Source organism: Cuculus canorus, chromosome Z, assembly GCF_017976375.1.
Source record: "Cuculus canorus isolate bCucCan1 chromosome Z, bCucCan1.pri, whole genome shotgun sequence".
Lineage (NCBI taxonomy): Eukaryota > Metazoa > Chordata > Aves > Cuculiformes > Cuculidae > Cuculus > Cuculus canorus.
Genome location: NC_071441.1, coordinates 46,282,904 through 46,296,332, shown reverse-complemented (window position 1 = coordinate 46,296,332; position 13,429 = coordinate 46,282,904). Strand labels below are relative to the sequence as shown.

The following is a 13,429-nucleotide window of genomic DNA, read 5'->3' as shown; positions in this document are numbered from 1 at the left end:
AAGATGTGGTTTCTGGCCTGCAGACCGCACAACCAGACATACCAGCTGTGGTGTTATCAAAGATGCAACTAGAACAGTAAAGGTCTTCTGCACAGTGTTTTGTCCAGAAGATAAACAGAACTATATTTCAATTTCTGACAGCTGAAAAAGGGTTAAGAATGGAAGTCTTTTCAGCTCTGGTGATTGTACTTATTTTTACAGCAAGAGACCATATTTTTTCTTTACAAATGAAATGGTATATTTTCATATAAAGCACTGGAAGAAACACTTGCATGGTTTGTAATCTTTCCACTCCCCACCCGACCAGGTGTTTATGCTTTACTGCATCAGATCTACACCATGTGAATCAGGTTCATTTACCAGCTGATGGCTAATAGGTATCAAATTAATTTTTCAAATGTATCTTCCTGATTCTCTTTCATGTATGGGAGGCAGTTTGTCACCTGTAGATATTTCTGGCAAACTTATTTGACGCATTTGCTTTGCTTTTCAAAGCTTGGATATCATGCAGGCATCCATTCTTCCATACTGAAAAGGATTTAATTGAATTTTTTTGCCATTAGGCTTGTTTTGCTTGATCTTTGTCACTTTGTAGCTGTGGAATTAATGACTAGCTGCTAATTGTGACCTACGTGGTTTTCCTCTTTCTCTCAATATGCACTTAAGATGAAATACATACTGCCAAAAACATGTAAGGTTCATTAAAAAATTCTCAGAGCTCATTGAAAGTTCCATGGTCTGGGATTACATTTTCAGAATCAGCTTCGTTTTGAAAGAAATCTCTTCCGTATTCTGTATTTGGTTTTATCCTGCAGAAAAAAAAAAGTCTGGAATGGTTTCTCTTAAAAGTTCTGCGTTTCTTAACACCACTTACAAAACTGGAGCAGCTAGCTCATATGGATGCTAGGCATTCCACCATGTGCATGTTACAGTTTCTGCAGGAGTATAAGCATAAGCTCTTGATTCTGGAAACATTTAGCCATGTACTTTCAAAGTGAATGTTTACTAGCATGTGAGCAAGTACTTACACAGGTTAGGAGGTCAGTAAAACTGAGCCTGTACATACCAGCTCAGAAAAGTCCATTATGTAATGCAGTTGATGGGATATTTGGCATCCTGAAACAGCATTTATCAGTATTCATTGTATTCTTTTAAAAGTGATGTCTGCATTACCTTAAACCTCTTCCTCCATTTCCCAGTGTTTTTTTTAATGAATAATGAGTTTTGTCACTTTCCTGATTCTGGATTTGTCTGGATGTTAAAAGATGTGTTTCTGGCAGAGCTCCTTTTAGTTTTTTACTTTCCCTTTGTTTCAGATGTACATCACAAGCACAATTAAAACAAAGAGTAGCAGGCTAGCCAAACCTGTGCTGTGTCTGGGTACCCTGTGTGCTGCTTTCCTCACTGGACTAAATCGAGTTTCTGAGTACCGAAACCACTGTTCAGACGTGATTGCAGGCTTCATCTTGGGAAGTGCTGTAGCTCTGTTTCTGGTAAGCCCGTTGGTCTTTCCTAATTCCTTTTTAAACTACGTTAGTAAAAAAAAAAAAAAATTAAACATTACTATTCTTCTGTGGCCTTTTTCAGCTGATTAATCCAGTTGCTAAGATCTAATTCTAGCCCCATCAATTAAAGGTATCCTTTGAGAAAATCTTAACATAAAATCAGGTTGATACTAAGTAGTAAGGCAAAATTGATGATATTTGTGCACTGTGTGTATTTCAAGATTATAATTACCATACATGTTCTTACTTGATCTGACCTGGAAATTGCTTTAAAGATGGTGTAGACTTCAATTAGTGTCAAAAGGAGGGCATGCTTGAGATTTCTTCTCTGACACCCCTGTGTTGCAGAACCGCAGCGTCTACCTGGTAACTGCCAAAAATGTATGATACAGACTGTTGTCTGGGGCTCTAAGCAGTGGTCCTGGCTTCCTGTTTGGTTTAGACCATTAAAAAAGTGCAGTAGAAAGGGAGGTCAGGAGAAGATCCTTGGGAGACAAAACTAACTCCTTTGCAGCATTTGAAGTTGAGCTGAAATTGTTCACCATCTTGTAGGATAACCAAATGTATTAAAACATACCAAAGGCCTCCCCATAAAATCTAGGAACAATACCTCTCTGGATTTTGAATGCTACTTGCCTCTTCATTGGCTGTGTAGTTTAAGTATTTTGTTTGATAAGAGATCTCTTGCTGAGGATTTACCCACACAGCAAGGAGTCAAGGTGACACTCAGTACTACACAGAAATGTGCCTGGTTCAAATTAATCAAAATATGCTTCAAAACTATCCACTGCATAGCAACAGACACTTTATCCCTGAAATCAGGAAGACTTAGGTTTCAAAGATCCCTTAGATCTAGATTGTTCTGTCACTGATTTTTTTTCTATTCTGTACTTAAAAAAAAATTAAAAAAAACCCTTCACATAGAATTTATTCCCATGTCCCATTTAAATAAAAAGATGCCCACAACTTCAGACCTGAATCTCCTTGGCTTTAAGGTAAGTTGTCTGATTCCTACTGGAAAAGGCAGTTTAAATCTAGCACTTGCAACAGAAGAGGCAGTCACCCCATGTATCTCGGCAGGACAATCTATGTGCTCACAGTACCTGTTTCTAGCAGCAACAGCCTGCTCCCAGCTATATTTTGGCCCTGCAAACCCTCTCTCACCCTGCAGATGTCACAAGCTCAATTGCAGAGTGCTGGAGGGGTTCTCCCCAGAACCTGGAAGGGAGAGGTGCTGCGATGTTCCTGCTGCCAACACAAGACTCATCCGGGCTGCAAGCTGCTCCTTGCTCATGTTTAATGAGCAGTGAAGAGGAAGAACTAGCAAGGAGCTGGTTGTAGGAATTGCTCTGACAGCAGATGTGTCAGCTCCTGTATGTCTTTTTTGTTTTCCGCTGTGTTCCTAAGCCCCAACCTGCCGCGTGTGTTTGCTGTTATGAGCATCACCATGTAGGACCAGTAAGTCTGGTCATGCACAAGGGAAAGGCTTATAGGATAAAACACCACAGCAGCTGTGCTGCAAGTATGCAGGAATGGTGCTAAATGAGCTTGATGTTAGATCAGGGTTAGACACAGCCATCCAGTGAGATGATTTCAGTGTTTGGAAATGATGGTCAGAGTCTGAAGAGAATATTTGGGCAATAAAATGCATCGTCAGGGTAGTCAATGTTTCTGTGATGCTAAAGCAGATGTTGAGGTCTCTGTTGAATAACACACAGAAAGGCTTAGAATGGTTCATCACCTCAGATTACCATCAAGATTAACTGATTTACCAAGGTAGTCCACCACACCTAACCACATCCTTAAACGCCCTGTAGCCCAAGGCTACAGAGATAGATGAAAACTTGAACTAAAAGCCAGGTTACGTTCTTTGGAAAATCTCACAGTTGTGAGAGATCTGATGCTAATTCCTGTGAGTTCTTCCTGGAGACAGAATATGCTGACTTCATTTTTTTTCTTTTCTGCATTACAGGGGATATGTGTTGTGCATAATTTTAAAGGCACTCATGGAGCTCCTTCTAAACCGAAGCCTGAAGACCCACGAGGAATGCCATTAATGGCATTTCCAAGAGTGGAGAGTCCTCTGGAGACTTTGAGTGCGCAGGTACTGTAAATCCTCTTACACAGACCATCAGCAAGCACATTTTCTGTTACGGCAGAGCTAAAACTAGTTGTATATGTAACCACACAGGGAGCTGGTTTTACTCCTGACATGAAGCTCATTGAACGGAGTGAATTTACATCAAATGAGAGTTTGTTTCAAGCCACCTCTCTCTTAAACTACCAAATACTGTTGATCATCTGCCCCTGTGCACATCCAAAGTCAAAGCAATAGGATTTCACATGCCTGTGAACATCATTTGTGGTAACAATCATTTGCTTTGAAGTATAGAAAGCTGAAAGAAAAGTAAAGATAATTCTGTCTAATTACAATTCAGAATGCTTTTGGGATGTCTTAAGGATTTACTTTAAAATTCATAGTCCTGAGGATAAACTATGCTGCTCAGAAAAATATTACAGATATGAGTTTTTTGTCCTTATTACTGTTTAGTGTCTTCTATAACAGGAAAAGGTCATGTACTGTTTTCTATCTCTAAGTCATCAGAAGATAAGTTAGCATTTTTCCAAGTTTGCAAAACAATAGGCTAGCAGCAACATCATCATTGATTAAACTAGTGACTTGAAACGGCTTGTGTCAACATAACTGAATCATACCCAGTCTTTTCAAAACAGACAAACAAATGCCACCTCTCAGGAATTTCTGGGAACAAGGAGCAACTGTAGTTTGTCAGTTACCTGAAATGCCCTGGTATAATTTATTTGTTCTTTAATGTGTACTTCCTTTACAAAATAGCCTGTCATTCCTGGATATGTGGTGTGTGACAGGATCATAGTAACTTTTCTTAAACTCTTTGACAAATGAGCTGAAAATAGGGATTAAAAAACACTGTTTCTAAGGCGTGGAAATATTTTGCTTAATTGAAAAGCCAATTTAGATTAAGCAAAGATTCGTTGGAAGACTTTCAACTAAATCTACGGAACTGTGTGCATTAACTGTTCTCTTGGAGGACTTGCAGTCCAGAAACTACATGTTACTTACACATCCACAGTGGATCATGTGTGACAAAAGGGCTTAACGGGTGAAAATATTCAGAGACTGAGAAAAAGTGTGTCTAGTCAGCTATTTATAGCTTCTGGACTATGAAAAGCAGGTAGGGACTAGGCCTTAACTGTTAATGTTTGCTATAATCAAGAAGATAATTTTCTCTGGTTCAGGGTATCATTCTCTAAATGACCATACCACTACCATGCAGGAGTGGATTGCGAAAAAAGTGATCCTACTCTGAAGCAATTATAAACAAATCCTTAGGAGTAGCTGCTCATTACTGTTTCTTTGGATATAGGAGGTGCACCATCCTCCTCTGTGCAGAGTTCTTCATTCATTCTCACTCTTGTTTTGCCTTGCACCCACATAAATCCTAGTAATGCAGTATGGTCCAAGGATAACTCAGTACTGCCACTGAAGCCCTTGGGACACTGGCTTCCAAGAAGGATGAATCAACACTCTTTCCACCTGAAGAGGACTTCTGTGTTGCCATATCCAAGGCTGCATGTGTTCTGGCACCTCACCTCTGCATGGTTTTAAGCTCTCTATGTTCCCTAGGATCAAACAGTGTAGGGATTCTATACACAAATTGCATGCAGCCAAATCATAGTCTTTTGGGCTCTTCATGACTGCGGACAGAGCTGCTGTCTTAGTCATTTGGTTGTATGAAGTGCTTGTGCCTGTACTGACTTGTCCCTCTGGACAGGATACACACCAGTTTGAAAGTCTTTATTGAAAAAGCAGTCCCTTGCATTTCAAACCTGTTAGCGAGAGTGCTCACAGCCCAGAAACAGGGTCTGAGTTCAGTGTTTCCCACCATGAGCTCTGGATAGATGGCAGTCACATTTGCATTCATCTCTTCATTTTAAAGCCCTACATTAACTGGGCAACATTTTATTTAGTAAAAGTTTTTCTCATTCATTTTACACACTAGGATATGTAAATGTAAAATGTATGCAAATGTTCACGTGTTTGCCTTTTGCTGTTTGCAGAATCACTCTGCCTCTATGACTGAAGTGACCTGAGATGGAAGATGAGCAACAGAAGCTATTTTTTATTACCCTCCAGTACAATACTCCAAGACACACAGTTACTAAATGTCAAACTGTGATGACCAGTATTATGTTATGTCTAGTTAGAGGCTAATGTTTTGTACTTTTTTTGTATGAGGAAGTGATGTAGCTTGCCCTGATTTTTTGTCAGCTTTAATATTATTATTATGCCAGAATTTAAAAGCAAAACAGAAAAAGAACAAAAAAATCCTTTTCTTGTTTAAAGTGTGCACTGAGAAACTACATCTATGGAATTGTTGATGTTGTTATGTGGTATTTGTACACAATTTTTTTTTTTTTCATTTTGAATTTATAGGTCTTGAAAAAAAATCACTTTTACCTTTTCTTACCATAAGAAGTGCTTCTACCAGTGGGTCAGATTCTGATCTGAGTAAGCTCAGCACAGATCTGAAGTAATCGCATATATTTAACTCAGATCAAAATAGCGGTGATCGGGACTGTAACATGAATGATTCTATCAACAAGTAATAAACATCCATCCTTGATTCAGTGACCTACTTAAGCATTCCTTAGCGTTATGGACATCCGGTTCCCAGACTACTTGGCAGACTTGAAGTATGTCTTTAAGCATCTCACTGAATCAAGCCTGATTGTTCTGGTGTGAGTGATTGTGCTAGTTATTGAAGAATAACTAAAACAATGTACTCAGTCTGCAATATAGACAGACTGGACATGAGAATTTATAGTAGTAGCTGATAGCATGTGAGCTGACTATATCATCTCCCTAGACCTGCAGTCCTCCCCGATGCCCAGCTAAAGCTCCCAGTGAAACCTGGCTTCAGGAATTGACTATGGGGATATACAGCCGCCACTGTGGAGCTGAGGCTGCGCTTTCAGTGTTTCATGACTTCATCATAGATTTGTGGGGTAACTAGTAACACTGGTGTAAAGGAAAAGTGGCACCGCTTCTTCAGTGGAGTGGCATTACTTAGCATTCACATTGGCATAACCAAGAAGACAATTTTGCTCAGACAGTGTAGTTTTTACTCAGGGGCTCTGGCAAGTCAAAACATACCCTGAAAAACCTGGCACTGTCTGTAGTAGCAGTCTGCATTTTTGTAAATTCTGCCGTACAGAATTTATATCAAAACTGCTATTTTACAATTTAACAACTTTGTTTAAGGAATAAAGAGGCGGTTAAGTGTGGGTGGGGGGTGGGAGTAAAATTTAAAAGGAGCCCATTTACAATGGCTAGAACTGGGGCAAAGGCTTCATTACATGACTTTTCACTGTTTCTAGGATTTTCCTGCATCTCATTCTTTTAGCATGGTGATAACTGCTGTGTGTCTCCTTTAAAGAATGGAGCCTCTGTCCGTACTTTTACTGGAATGTTTACCTCACATTTCCATGTTGTTTCTTCTTGGCTTTTTTTGTATATTTTTTCCAAAACAGATGCAAAAAAAAAATTATCAAAAAACTCAAAGGTGTAGCCTGGTCTCTGTCATTTGTCTGTGACTCAAAGAAAATCTAGGATGGCTGTGTCGGGTCTTGCAGTGGTTCTTCCAGGTTGGTATTTTCTTCTGACTCTACTGACGTGTGCTTCAGTCTTAGAAATATAAGGATCAGACTTGGGCCATGCAGGTGTTCTGTTACCATGACAAACCACCAGTAGTGTTCTGGGTTCCTCACTACAACTTTGATCCTAATTCCATGAGGAAAATTTCTGCTGAATAAATCTGGCTATGGAGCTGGTCCATGTTCTGCTGCATTAGGAAAATAATAGTATCAGGAAAGCTTATCAGCAACAAATACTCCATTCAAGCACCCAGTCAGCAGCACCCATGCCCACTCATATGGCAGTTAGCAGGGGGTTGAATTCCAAGATAAAATCTTTATATTCTATAGCCTGGGTTTTGCAGCTATGGACCCTTGGGTTGTGTTTCTCCTAAGTGTGCTGTTAACAGAGCATGAATCTTGTGTTCTTGGTCAATCTCTTCCACAGAACTGGTAGCGATGCTGTCCACCTCTGCTTATCCTGTAGCATGATGGCATGGGCAGTCTTTTTGAAGGTGGAAAATGTGGTTTGAGTTTCTTCCCCATCTTCCAGGGTGAAGAAGGATTTGAATCTCAACTTTCCACTTCCTGAAGGACTGCTTTATCCTGCCTACCACACATTCACTGTGTTTCTTCTTGGCTAGTTCTATGTGTTTGCTATCATTTTAGTAGTATCTTCAGCTTTTTCCATTTGACAGATGAACACCTGTAGAGGAAGCCTGAATCTAACAGCACATTTGCTTTCCTAGGTACTTTTCCCTTCAGGAGCAATGCGTGCTCACCTTCCCAAATCTGTGACCCAGTGAAAAAAAAATGAATCTTCAGGTAGCCTTTGGATTTTTTTTTTTTCCCCAGTTCCTGTTCTAAGGTTTGTTATTCTTTATGCTGTGCATTGCGAGCTTAGGCAGCTAACAGTGCCATATGACCAACTACTTAAAATAAACACGTCGCAATCAGGTCATCTCTGAAGAGGGATGTGTGGCCCCTATAGCCGTCTGCAGGTTTCGTGCACTTCAAGTACAAACCTGGCCTACATAACATGACTGGCAGCAGTCTCTGGCCCCACTGCTTGGGGGTCACCCACCCAGGCACTGTGGCCTCTCCCTCCATCTTCAAATAACTTCTGCCCAACAGGGAAGTGGGTACCCTTTAGAGCTGCTGAACCGCTGTGTGGATTGTGACTCTTGGCTGTGTGAATGAAGGCTCTGGAACATGACTCTTGTGGTCAGGAAACCACCTGTCCCTGTCTCAACCAGCTGTCCGTATGGAGGGAAAAATCAGCACACCTCATTGAAACCATAGTGAATGGAAACATTCACAAAATATTAGGCATTTCTCAGACTGTTGCATTTATTTTCTTGTCCTCCCAAATTCACCCCTTGCCTCCTCAAATTAAAAGCAAATCTACATCATCAGTTACATGGGAAGAAAAACTAGCATTGAGCTATTCCATGTTTTTCCATAGCCACAGAAAAACTAACATATATATAACACATATATAAGAAAAACTAACAGCCATTAGAAGAAGCAAAAGAATTTATGAAAATGAGGTCCTTTTAGAGACATGGAATAATTCTGCAAGCTGCCTTGATAGCAGCCATTTTTATGGGGCAGTTGTTGACCGCTAGCTACCTAAGAGATTTTGGAATTCTACTTGACCCTGTCTACACAGCAATTCTGAGTAGAACAAATGGTTTTATGTTATTACGTTTTATCATACATTTTATATTATTACAGATGGCACCTGTGATGGCTTTTAAAACCTTACTGCTGACAGGGTAAAATTAAAAAAGAAAAAAAATTCTAGCTTACCTCCCTGCTCCTTCCCCAGAAGGGTGCTTTCCCCTCTACTCGTGGTGGCCGAGTTGAATAGGGTGCCCAACATAGCCAAACTGCTCTTGCAAAAGCCCATTACCCAGTTCAGAACTGAAGATGAGAAGTTTACGAGATGCAGGGAAGAAACTGAGGATTGCTTCCCCCTGTTCATCCCTGTAACTGCCGGGCAGCATGGTAAAGGTGAGAAAGCATACCTGAGTACTGCTACTGACCACACTGTGCAACTGCTCCACAGGGAGAACTGTTCTTCTTTCTGTATATAATAAATGGAAACAAATGAAACCTGAGGACAACTAAATGAACTTTATTAGTGGTATTCATACATTCAGTTGCTACCACAATGAAAGAGTTGTTCTGTCTCAGGAACATAGGCAAAGCAACGTGATGCTTCATAGAGCAACTTACTGCTTCCAGGTAATCTTCAGGTTTGGGGGTAGCTCTGCAGCACACAGTTCATCAAACTTGGACGCATCCCTCACAGGAGTGCTATAGAAAGTCAAGACATCCTCAGCACTGCACATCAGGTGGAGCTGCGAGTTGGGGACAGCGTGACCAAGTTCTGCTGCCAGCTGAGCCAGTAATCGATACTTCAACCTGTTTTCATTGAGGGGTGTCTGACGCCAATTACTGGGAAGTGAGGGTCCAAAAATCTCCTTGACACGAGACTCCAGGTAGTTCTGTATATCTGCTGGAGGAAGATAGTTTCTGCTGCAAGGTGGAGGGCAGATCAGGCTGGGTTCATTTTTCTCTTCATGAATTATTTTGTCTGCTTCGACTTCTTTTTCTTCCTTCCTGTTGACACCAGACAGAAGTATTTTCAGTCTCTGAGCTACTAAAAACTGAATCCGAGCATTTTTTTATTCATCATATTTTAATATCGGATCCAACCTAAACTGCAGAGTTTATGCACCTGGTGGACACAGCAGGCTCCTTATGCAAGCATAAAAAAAGGCACATGGGCTAGACCTTTGCTTTCCCCTCAAATGCAGCTCGCCACATGTCTCTATGTAGTGATCATCTGCCTAACTTATCTTATTGCTCAGAGCATAAATAGAATATTAACCAGATTAATGTCTTTATATTCTCAGTTACAGCTCCATTTTCTAATCTGCTGTGGAAAAAAAGGATAACAGAAAATAACAACTACTATAGAAAAAATTAGTGCCCACAGTTAAAAAGATATGATCACTAGTTTTAGTTAGAAAATTGAGGTCTACCTCAAGTTACTTGACTTGCTCATGTACCACACGTGTATGTCATAACCTCATCAACAAAAGAAGTATGGCCATGATACTGAAAATACCAGCCAATAAGCTCTCTAATACCTGTCTTGGAGTTTCAGAAAGCACATGTACGTCATTACAGCACCAGATGCATAAGAGATAATTCCGTCAATCATGTAAGAAGACAGGAGCTGGTCACAGAATTTATTTCTCACTTACATGCCTATGTATAACATTTCCCAGAAATCTTATGCATAGCCTATTGCTTTCAAGGACTAATTTTAATGTTACAAAATTCATAACAGCCAAATGTCCGCTAATTGGAACAGTACTAGTTCTCTGTCTGACCTCACATTGTTTATATAAAGAGAGAGACTATAAACAAATGGACATGATTACAGAAGACACATCTGTTCAGCACACATCATAGACAAGACCTTATCATTTCTCAAGAGAACAGTGGCTGGAAAAACACTGAAAAAAAAGGTGCTATCAGAGGGATGTTCTGTCTGTGACTTTCAAAAACTAGTTATTTAAATGAGACCTAACTGTACTTATAAAACTGATTCTACTTTAGCTTAAACCAGAACATCCCACTTCTGCAGTAGTAACTACTTCTTGCATCAGTCACACCTAAAAAGCTACACAGAGATGACTACTGGCATTAAGATCCCCACTGGCATTAAGCAACAAACTCTGCACTGCCTTGCCCACGGCAGGGATGTGACCAACACCAGGCAAAATCTGGAAAGAGCCCTCCTGATACCGAAAATGCCAACAAATAAGCTCTCTAAGACTCGTTTCGAAGTTTTAGAGAGCAAGCATCCTTTATCAGGGCTGGGCAATATGCAGGAGTGATCTCCACCAATCATGTGCAATAAGAAGAGTTAGTTACAGCGTGCATTTCCCCCCTTACATGCATATGTATAAATTTTCCACAAAAACTCATGCATATTCTATTACTTTCCAAGGACTATTTTAATGTTAATATGAGCTTACAACAGTTAAAACTCTTGCTAATTTGGAGCCAGCTCTGCCTGACCTTGCACTTGAGATAGGGAGACACCGCAAATAGCAGTGATTACAGAAGCACCTGTCCAGCACAGATCAGACTAAACAAAAGACGCTGTCATCTGCAAAGAAAAACACTGAAGGAAAAGGCGCTGCCAGAGGGACATTCTGACTAACTTTCAAGAAATACAATTACTTAGATGAAACTTAAATCAAAACATTTCAATTTTTGTAACTGTAAGTACTCCTGGCATCACCCCCTCGCCGCGCCGTTACCTGCGGCGGCCCCAGAGCGCCCTGGCCGCCGGGGCGCGGAGGCCCAGCTGCCACCGACCAACCCGCAGAGCACCCACAGCCGCCATGGCCAGTGCACGCCGCGCCTCTTCCCGCCGGGCAGCGCGCGGGGAAGTGACGTAACTTCGCCTGTGCCCCGCACAGTGCCTGACGGGAAATGTAGTTCTGCCTGCCCGAGGGGGCGCTGGCCGCTTCCGGTGGCCGAGAGTGCCTGTCACGGCGGCTGTGCCGGTCCCAGACAGAAGGGAGAGAGACCGAATCATAGACTGGTTTGGGTTGGAAGGGACCCCAAAGCCGATCCAGCTCCAGCGCCCCTGCCATGGGCGGGGACACGTCCCACTAAATCAGGCTGCCCAAGGCCCCACCCAACCTGGCCTTGAACACCTCCAGGGACGGGGCATCCTCAACTTGCCTGGGCAACCTGTGCCAGTGTCTCACCACTCTCATGGTGAAGAAATTCCTCCTTATGTCTGCCCCTCTCCAGTTTATAGCCATTCCCCCTAGTCCTATTACTACAAGTCTTTGTGAACAGTCCCTCCCCAGGTTTTTTTTGTAGCCCCTTCAGGTACTGGAAGGTCACTATAAAGTCTCCTCAGAACATTCTCCAGGCTGAACAACCCCAACTTTCTCAGCCTGTCCTCGTAGCCGAAGTGCTTTAGCCCTCTGACCATCTTCGTAGCCCTTCTCTGGACCCATTCCAACAGTTCCATATCCTTATGTTGAGGATTCCAGAACTAGTGGTGTCTCAGAAGAGCAAAGCAGAGGAGGAGAATCGCCTCGCTACACCAGCTGGCCACACTTCTTTTGATGCAGCCCAGGATACGGTTGGCCTTCTGGTCTGCAAGCTTGCATTGTCAGCTCTTTGGGCTTCTGATCTACCAGCACCCCCAAGTCCTTTGCCACAGGGCTGCTCTCAACCACATCATCCCCCATCCTGTGTGAAACTGGGTATTGCCCTGACCCAGATGCAGGACTTTGCATTTGGTCTTGTTGAACCTCATGATGTTCGCACAGGCCCACGTCTCCAGCTTCCCCAGGTCCATCTGAACAGCATCCCATCCTTCTGGCATAACAACTGCACTACTATTTACTTCTCTTGGTTTTTTAAAAGGATGTTGATTTTCAAAAGTGACAAATAACTCTTCATCTGTACATGACCTTGCTTTGATTCATGGTCACACATTCAGCAGACATCTCCTCGCTCCAGTCACAAGCACCTTTGTCAAGGGGAGACACATGATGCTTGGGCACAGCTCACAGGTGCATGAGGCGTGGCATCTGTGACAAGTATCCAACAGACGAGCAGGAATTACTTACCAAGGCTACAGCTTTAGTTTTATAAAGTGAAAGACTTTCTTTTGCTGGTTTGGGGGAACATTTTTTCTGCTCTCAATTCTAAGAGCGGCAACATGCATAGATCAGTAGGATACTTCTCATCAGGAGCAGAGGTTTAAGGGAATTCATGTGCATGGAGACCTACAGGACCACAGCTGAACCAGAGAAGAGGTGTTGTTCCTGACTCCAGGATTGGCCTCTGGAGTCTTTTTTGGCAAGTCACTTGCTCTTTGTTCATGGTTGAGGTAATGACAGACTAAACACATGCATTAATTATGCAATGATTAGATCCATGTGAAGGAGAATAACTATTTATTGCTATGTAAAAACATGGTTACTAACGCAAAGAACAGGAGGATGTTACAGGGCAGTGATTTTCTCTAATTTCTCCTGTTTTCCTGTATTTTCCCTTTCCTTGCTGGCACAAGCAGTGGGTGCCCGTGGCTGGTAGAAGTAGCCTCAAGAGTGAGATGGCTCTGCCTGTGCAGGCTTGGTCCCAGATGCCCCTGAAGGTGGTGGTGGGGTGTCTTCTGGGTTGCATGTCTTTGCTGA

General features: G+C 42.0%; 2 protein-coding genes across 5 annotated transcripts in view; one reads left to right on the top strand and one right to left on the bottom strand.

Annotated features, from left to right (window-relative positions):
• PLPPR1 (phospholipid phosphatase related 1) overlaps positions 1 to 6,365 on the top strand; it is a 126,978-nt gene extending 120,613 nt beyond the window's left edge. For all 4 annotated transcript variants that reach the window (XM_054054423.1, XM_054054425.1, XM_054054422.1 and 1 more), the window contains exons 6-8: positions 1,317 to 1,493; positions 3,478 to 3,609; positions 5,604 to 6,365. In XM_054054423.1, coding sequence (XP_053910398.1) covers positions 1,317 to 1,493; positions 3,478 to 3,609; positions 5,604 to 5,636 — 342 coding nt within the window. In that variant the 3' untranslated portion in view covers positions 5,637 to 6,365. The remainder of the gene's footprint in view (positions 1 to 1,316; positions 1,494 to 3,477; positions 3,610 to 5,603) is intronic.
• A 148-nt stretch (positions 6,366 to 6,513) lies between these two features.
• Positions 6,514 to 11,661, bottom strand: MRPL50 (mitochondrial ribosomal protein L50). The gene is made up of 3 exons (XM_054054426.1): positions 11,525 to 11,661; positions 9,209 to 9,806; positions 6,514 to 7,387 (listed from the first exon to the last, which is right to left on the bottom strand). The coding sequence occupies exons 1-2, from the start codon at positions 11,608 to 11,610 to the stop codon at positions 9,416 to 9,418; spliced, it is 477 nt and encodes a 158-aa protein (XP_053910401.1). The 5' UTR covers positions 11,611 to 11,661; the 3' UTR covers positions 6,514 to 7,387; positions 9,209 to 9,415.
• Positions 11,662 to 13,429: the final 1,768 nt, after the last annotated feature.